This window comes from Neofelis nebulosa, chromosome 17 (genome assembly GCF_028018385.1).
Source record: "Neofelis nebulosa isolate mNeoNeb1 chromosome 17, mNeoNeb1.pri, whole genome shotgun sequence".
In the NCBI taxonomy this organism is placed as follows: Eukaryota; Metazoa; Chordata; class Mammalia; order Carnivora; family Felidae; genus Neofelis; species Neofelis nebulosa.
In genome coordinates, this window is record NC_080798.1 from 15,919,811 (window position 1) to 15,927,532 (window position 7,722).

The 7,722-nt window shown below is 56.0% G+C and overlaps 1 protein-coding gene across 1 annotated transcript; it reads left to right on the forward strand.

Annotated features, from left to right (window-relative positions):
• The first annotated feature begins 2,324 nt into the window (after positions 1-2,324).
• PPP1R14A (protein phosphatase 1 regulatory inhibitor subunit 14A) lies at positions 2,325-6,690 on the forward strand. Its single transcript, XM_058707228.1, has 4 exons — positions 2,325-2,720; positions 4,947-5,027; positions 5,554-5,586; positions 6,470-6,690. Exons 1-4 carry the CDS (start codon positions 2,520-2,522, stop codon positions 6,596-6,598), a joined length of 444 nt encoding a protein of 147 aa, XP_058563211.1. The 5' UTR covers positions 2,325-2,519; the 3' UTR covers positions 6,599-6,690.
• Positions 6,691-7,722: the final 1,032 nt, after the last annotated feature.

A 7,722-nucleotide genomic window follows, 5' to 3' on the forward strand; every position in this document is an offset into this window, starting at 1 on the left:
GCAGTGAGAGAGGGAGAGAGAGAGAATCCCAAACAGGCTCTGAGCCGTCAGCACAGAACCCAATATGAGGCTCCAACTCACGAACTGTGAGATCATGACCCGAGCTGAAATCAAGAGTGGGATGCTCAACCAACAGAGCCCCCCAGGGCCCCTTAAAGATTTTGTTTTTTAGTAATCTCTGCACTGAACATGGGACCCAAACTCACAACCCCGAGATCAAGAGTCATTCACTCCACTGACTGAGCCAGCCAGGTGCCCCCCCACTTCTTTATTTTACACACAAGTCAGGGGCCCCTGGGCGGCTCATTCAGCTGAGGATCCAACTTCGCCTCAGGTCATGATCTCACCATTAGTGGGTTCGAGCCTCACGTCGGGCTCTGTGCTGACAGCTCAGAGTCTGGAGCCTGCTTCAGATTCTGTGTCTCCCTCTCTCTCTGCCCCTCCCCCCCCCTCTCTTTCTCTCAAAAAATAAACATTAAAAAATTTTTTTTTTCAACATTTTTTTAATTTATTTTTGGGACAGAGAGAGACAGAGCATGAACGGGGGAGGGGCAGAGAGAGAGGGAGACACAGAATCGGAAACAGGCTCCAGGCTCCGAGCCATCGGCCCAGAGCCCGACGCGGGGCTCGAACTCACGGACCGCGAGATCGTGACCTGGCTGAAGTCGGACGCTTAACCGACTGCGCCACCCAGGCGCCCCTAAACATTAAAAATTTTTTGAGATACAAGTACCTTATCAGAAATATGATTTCCATTTTTTCCCCATTCTGTGGGTTGTCTCTTCACTTTCTTGATTATGTCCTCTAAAACACGAAACTTTGAAATTTTGATGATGTCCAGTTCATCTATTTTTTTCTCTTGTTGCTTATGCTTTTGGTGTCATAGCTAAGGAACCATTGCCTACTTATGGATAGTTTTAAGCAGGGATGGGGCATGGCCAAACTTAAGTTTTAAAGTATCATTTTTGCTGCTTAAAATTAAAAGTGGGAATACTGGGGGTGCCTGGGTGACTCAGTCAAGCTTCCTACTCGATCTCGGCTCAGGTCATGATCTCATGGTTCATGAGTTCAAGCCCCACATCAGGCTCTGCATTGACGGTGCGGAGCCTGCTTGGGATTCTCTCTCTCCTTCTCTCTGCCCCTTACCTGCTTGTGCACTCTCTCTCTCAAAATAAATAAATAAACTTGAAAAAAAAAAAACTTTAAAAGAAGTGGGAATACTGGTGGGGCGCCTGGGTGGCTCAGTTGGTCGAGCATCTGACTTCAGCTCAGGTCATGATCTCATGGTTCGTGAGTTCAAGCCCTGCATTGGGCTCTCTGCTGTCAGCACAGAACTCACCTCAGGTCCTCTGTTACTCCCCCTCTCACTGCCCCTCTCCCACTCATGCTCTCTTTCTCATTCTCAAAAATAAATAAACATTTTTTTTAAATTTAGAAAAAGAAGTGGGAATATTGGTGAAGTAACGGACTCCTGTGATCGCCCTTGTTAAAACTGCAACCCCGCCCTCATTCCATTTCCCCTTTTCTGCTTCGTATTCCTTCATAGAACTTGTCATATTCTAATAAGCTGTATAATCGTGCTTACTTATTGTATTTACAGCCTGTCTCCACCACGAGGATATCAAGTCCCTGAGGACTGGGCTTGTCTTCTGTTCTCTATCTCTAGTGCCTAGAACAGTGCCTGGTGTGTGTGTGTGTGCGCGTGTGTGTGTGTGTGTGTGTGTGTGCGCGCGCGCGCACACGTGCGTGTGTGTGTATACTACTGATATTTTGCATATATATATATATATATATATATATATATATATATATATATATTAAGTTGAGAGGACTGAAGGGAGCATGTGCCCTCTCCCTGTGCACAGGTCACCAAGAAACCCGTAGGGAAGGGTGTTGGGGAGGAGCCTGGTAATAACTTGAGTGGTTATTACCCATCTGGATGCTATCGGGCTTAGGGAGCCTGATATGAGAGAGAAGCTAACAGACGACATGATGTCAAATGAATACACACTTGTTGAATAGAATGAGTGAATAAATGAACGAAAGGCTGCGTGGGTGAACGAATAACTGAAATGACGAACAAATGATGTGCTATGAGTATTCTAGTTCCATTTTCCCTTGCAGAGAAAGATGGCACGCGGGCTCCTGCACCGTCCCTTGCAATCGCCAGGGGGCGCAGAAAGGCCGGGTCCCCAAGAGCCTGTCCCAGGACCCCGCCCCCCCCCCCCTCCCCGCCCCGGGAGCCCCAGCGGCGGGAGCCCCAGCCGCCGGGCCCCGGCCTGGGACTCCGGGATCGCGCCCATACCTAAACCGTGCACGGCCGCGGGCTTTACTCGGTGCAGAGACCAGTCCCTGCGCTGCAGGCGGGGAAACTGAGGTCCGGGCGCCTGGGGGCGGAGCTGGCCCCCGGGCGAGCCCGAGCCCCCGCCCCCGGCCGGCCCCGCCCCGGCCCGTAAGAGGCCCCCTGGGCGCCTGGCGAAAGCGCACAGTGCTGCGCGGGGGCCGGGGCCAGGACCGCGATGGCAGCTCAGCGGCTGGGCAAGCGGGTGCTGAGCAAGCTGCAGTCTCCGTCGCGGGCCCGCGGGCCGGGGGGAAGCCCCGGGGGGCTGCAGAAACGTCACGCGCGTGTCACCGTCAAGTATGACCGGCGGGAGCTGCAGCGGCGGCTGGACGTGGAGAAGTGGATCGACGGGCGCTTGGAGGAGCTGTACCGCGGCAGGGTGAGGCAGGGAGGGGTATGGAGGGGTGGGGGGAGGGACCCACAGACCCCGGGCCCGCACACTCTACGCCCTTCGGGTCTCTGGTTGCTTGTGCTGGCCTCGGTCACACAAGAGAACGCACGCACGGGACCAGGCACTCATGGGACTCCTTGGCCCTAGTGTCTCCCCTCCATGGCACTATGCTTGTGGACACGGACACACACTTGGGTCTCCAGAGATGTGTCCAAACACCTGGGGAAGGCCAGTGATTGAGCACACGGGGGGTGAGGAGGCAAAGTTGCAGAGCCTGAGCGGCCATATCTGGAGAAAAGTTGAGGGAGGAGGAGGTCTTAAAGCCAAACATAGATATGGTGACGGGGAAGATACTAAGACGAGGAGACGCACAGCAAAGGAAGCAACAGCATTTACAGACGTGCACAGTGACAAGTTAGAGCCACTAGCAGACACAGCAACAGAAGCAATAGCCAGGTACAGACGTACAGGCTCTCAAGGACACTCGCTGTGGTCACCTACAGATCAACGTGTGCCGTAATTCCAGGCACCCACAGGCACCCTAGCACAGGCCACAGCCCCATGCAGACACACAGTTACAACGACAACCACACAAAAGGGCTCCGGTTACAGCTCTTCATAGATACACAGTGTAGCAATTCACAGACGGTCCCAGCTTCACCTACCCCGGGACACCAAATGGTTCAACTAACAGCCACTCATTTTCTCCTAAAAGCAAAACCAATAACCACGTGGCAAACACAATGGCAGATGCGACAGCCACTCACAGACATAAAATCACAGGAATGACCGCTACACCCGGACAGAAAACCACACAAGCGACACAGGTAGAAACAGATGCCCGACGGCAGAAATTACCGCCGTCCTGTCCGTGGGCACCCGGGGCCGAAGCTACCGCCTGAGGTGTTGACGCAGAGGCGGCAGACAGACATTTCACACGCTGGGCTGGAGTCTCTGCTTGAAGTCAACACTGTGCAACACAAAAACGCAGTCACGGGGACCTGATGATGGTTGTGTCGCTGTACGGGCAGGACGCACAAATGCTCCTCAGCAAGGCTTGGAGGCGGAAGGAGCCATGGCCCCTCACGGTGACGTGGGGTCCTTTTGTTCTGACATGCGGGTAGGCTCCTGGAAGTGGACAGAGAAGTCCAGTTGCCAGTGGTAGGTGACATCCTCAGACAGTGGGCGCTATAGCTGCCATGACACATTGACGATGACACAGCTAAGCCAGAGCCACACGCCTCCCAGTCACGGGACCATAGGCCCCGTGCAATACACACACACACACACACACACACACACACACACGAGGCCGCACACCTCTGCCTCTTGGGCCGGCCCCAGCCCCTTGGCATCGGGCTCTGGCTCACACGCAGAGCCTCGCGCAGGCTGTGTGACACACTTCTAGACTCTCCCTGCCTTTGCCCCTTCTCCGCACACAAACCCAGGACCAGCCAGCCCTGAGGTCCACAGTGAAGTCAGAAGCACTTTGGGTGGGGGAGGAAAAAATCTGTAGCCTCAGGGATCTCTTGCTTTGACAGCTGGATTCTGTCCCCCACAGGGATAATGAGCCTGCATTTGGCTCTTTGCCCCAAGAGGCTATACTAGAAATCCCCCTCGTGGCTGCTTACAGTTGGGCTCGTGTCTCATCCCGCCCGTCCACTCTGGGGGGCTTTGGTGGCCACCTCTCTGGACTGACCAGGGCACACTATTGGCCCTGGGGGCTGCCCTGATCCCTACCCACCCTTGCTGTCCTCTTGGGCAAGGGGCTGCCCCCCAGCGGGAGGCTCTGGCCTGCCTGCTCCCCTCCCCCACACCTAGTGCTTAGACTTTTCCTTGAAAGGGCAGAGCCAGCCCCTCTCCTGAATCCCAGAATCTGACATTCCAAGACTCGACCAGGCCTGTTTCCCACTATGGGAACTGGGGCCAAGAGGAGAGACCTGTGCCAGCCCCAAGGCTCTCTGGGCCTTGGGGCCCAGGCATCTGAGCTGGTACAGGCCCCTTGGCCTCTGTCAACCCATCTGTCACCCCTCCCCCTCCCCCCCCCCCAACACCCAGATGTCCCGCCTTGGCGGTGCTGTCCCTGACTGCCACATTGTTGCTCCAGAACACGCCAGCTGGGCCCTGGGGCTGGTGGGGCTTCTCCAGAGCCCTGGACAAAGGCGAGGGAGGGACAGGAAAGGGACCCTGACCACCCCTCCCTCCCTGCCTTAGGAGGCAGACATGCCTGATGAGGTCAACATTGATGAATTGTTGGAATTAGAGAGTGAAGAGGAGAGAAGCCGGAAGATCCAGGTAGGTGGGGGTGGGGTGGGGGGGAAAGCTGCCGCCCCAGCAATAGTTACCAGGTTTATTGAGCACTTAGTATGTGCCAGGCACTGTTCCAGTTGTTTTGCACTTAACTCATTTTATCCTCACAAACCCTGTCAAGGGTTTATCATCTCCGTTTTGTTATTATCACTATAATTATCTCCCATTTTCCAGATGAGGAAAATGAGGCCCAGAGAGATTTAATCACTTGCTTAGGGCCCCAGCTCAGAAACAGCGGAGCTGGGAGTCAAGGCCAAGCAGTCTGACTGCTCTGACCCGAGTTTCTGGACTCTACCCTAACGCCCTCCACCACGCCCCCTCTGCCCCTCCTTGCTCTGTAAGACCCTTGGGCCATGTTCCTCTCTTGAAACCAGATGGGAAGTCCACCCTAGAGTCTGACTTCCTTTTGTCTTGTTGCCTCGGGGCTTTGTTGGGAAAGAAGGGGCTGGAGGGGATTAGGTGCTAGTCATTTACTATTTTCTCTTTTTTTTCGGGGGGCTCGGGTGTTTAGGGACTCCTGAAGTCGTGCAAGAACCCCACAGAGGTGAGTTTGCCCTCCCATGCGGCAGGCCCTGTTCTGGCCCCCTGCATCCTGGGGGAAAAGGGGGTCCCTGGGGAGGAGGGAAGGCGCTGTCTTGCCCAGGGTCGTCAGAGGGAACTCTGGGGAGCCCTCTGTGTCGCTCAGCCCTTTTCTCATCTCCAGTGGTGTCTTTGTCTTCCTCACCCTGGCTCCTCTCTCCCCATCTGCCACTGGGGCCCCATTATCTCCTCCCCACTGAGACGCTCCCCATCTGTCTCCGGTTTCTGCCTTTCCTCTGCTGTTCTCTCCTTGGGGCCTCCAGTCTTTGGGCTCAGCCTCTCTCAGGGTATCCCCTACTCCCCTCCCTGGGCTGCTTCTCCCTTCCCCACCTCTGGGGCCCTCCCATCCCTGCAGGCCCTGAAGCTGAGCAGCCCAACCCCTCCCACTTCCTTCCCTGCTTTAAAAGGGAAAAATATTCATGTTTCTCTAAATGGCTCTGGGCTGCCTGAGGGACAAACGTCATTGTGTGTCTGTCTGCCCTGGAGCGAAGGCCTCTGTCCCTGGGGACCTTCCTGGTGATCTCTTGGCCTGAGAAACCTCTTGATGTCTCTCTGTGGCTATTCTCTGTCCTTTCGTCTCTCCCTCTGCATCTGTCTCTGTCTCTGTCTTGGTCCCAGTTTCTGGGTCTCTATCTCTCCCTGTGTCTCTCACTGTTTCTCTCCGACTCTGTTTCTCTCCCTGTCTTTCTCTGTGTGTCTCCCTCTCTCTTTCCCAGTCTCTGCCTTTCGTCCCCCTCCCTAACTACCCCCACTCCCTCTCACTGACCAGGTCAGAGGGAATGGGGGCTGGGTGGGTGGGGTTGGCCCCACCCCTCCCCATGTTCTCAGGACCCCTGCCCTGTCCTCAGGACTTCGTCCAGGAGCTGCTGGTGAAGCTTCGAGGCCTCCACAAGCAGCCAGGTCTCCGCCAGCCCAGCCCCTCTGGTGACAGCAGCCTGAGCCCCCTCCAGGACCCGGCCCGGACCGCGCCACCCTGACCTTCTCGCCTCTGCGGCCCCCTCCCTTCTCCCCTTCACTCCACACCGTCCTGGCTTGTTTATAAGTTGTATGTAATGGTTCTATAACAACACTGCGTGCCTGTTTTTCCTCTCCCTGATCACTGGGCTTCCCCGAGCTCCCCCAACACCTCCCTCTCTCCCGCTGCGTCTCCTCGTGTCCCAGCACCCGCAGCTGGCCCGACAGATGGAGGCTCACGCCTCAGCCAGAGAGCATGAGAACAGGCCCTGCTGACCTTGCACCCCTGCCCCCCGGGACTCATCTTGTCATTCCCCACCCCCCCACCCCACCAGCCTTGGTCGGCCCAGCACAAGCCAGCAAGGCCCCAGTAGGTGTCATTCAGGGTTCCTGTGGGAATGATGGTCTGTGGTCCTTGCATCATGGGAGACGTGCAAAACCAAACGTGCCCAACATCACCACAAGACGCCATGAACAGACCAATTTAAGGGGGCTTCCTGAAGAAAGTGACATTGAGGCAAGGCTTTGAAGGGTGCATGGGAGTTTGTGTGAAACGGGTACCCTTATCGGAGGACTCTGAACCTTGTGGGTGGAGGGACTGACATTGAGGCTAAGCCGGGGAAGATACCAAATATTGGCAGGGCCATCGGCTAATCAGGATGTACAAGTCCCCTGGAGCTGGAGCAGGGAGGCCCCTGGGCTGGAGCAGGGGGAGGCCTGAAGGGTTACAGGGGAGGGGCTAGGGCTCAGAAGTTGTGGTAGCCATTTAACCCAAACTAGAAGTATTTCAGTATTTTAACAGATCAAATTGTACCTGTAGTCCTGGCTGTGTACAGTCAGGATACGGGGTGGGCCAGGGCCAGAGCAAGGGGATCTCTGCCCCCGCCCCCCCCACCCCCCCCACCCCCCCCAGGGCAAAGCACACTTCACATATTGCCTCTACTACTGACTGGATTTGAGGTCCCAGCCCCTGTCCTTACCCCGTGCCACCCAGCAGCCCAGCTAGGCTCAGGCACCCATCCCAGGGGGTCTGAGCTCTGGCAGGAAGAGAAGACGTGGCTGAAGAAGAGGGGAATGCAGGGACACCTTGCCTGTCCAGCCCTTCAGGTGGCCTTGCTGTCCCTACACAGACAGACTTCAGGCTTCA

Excerpts from the sequence above, each read along its gene's own strand:
- PPP1R14A (XM_058707228.1), top strand. The coding sequence starts at position 2,520 with ATGGCAGCTCAGCGGCTGGGCAAGCGGGTGCTGAGCAAGCTGCAGTCT. Across the intron at positions 5,028-5,553 it reads AGAGAAGCCGGAAGATCCAG|GGACTCCTGAAGTCGTGCAA; the intron begins GTAGGTGGGGGT and ends TCGGGTGTTTAG. Across the intron at positions 5,587-6,469 it reads CGTGCAAGAACCCCACAGAG|GACTTCGTCCAGGAGCTGCT; the intron begins GTGAGTTTGCCC and ends CCCTGTCCTCAG.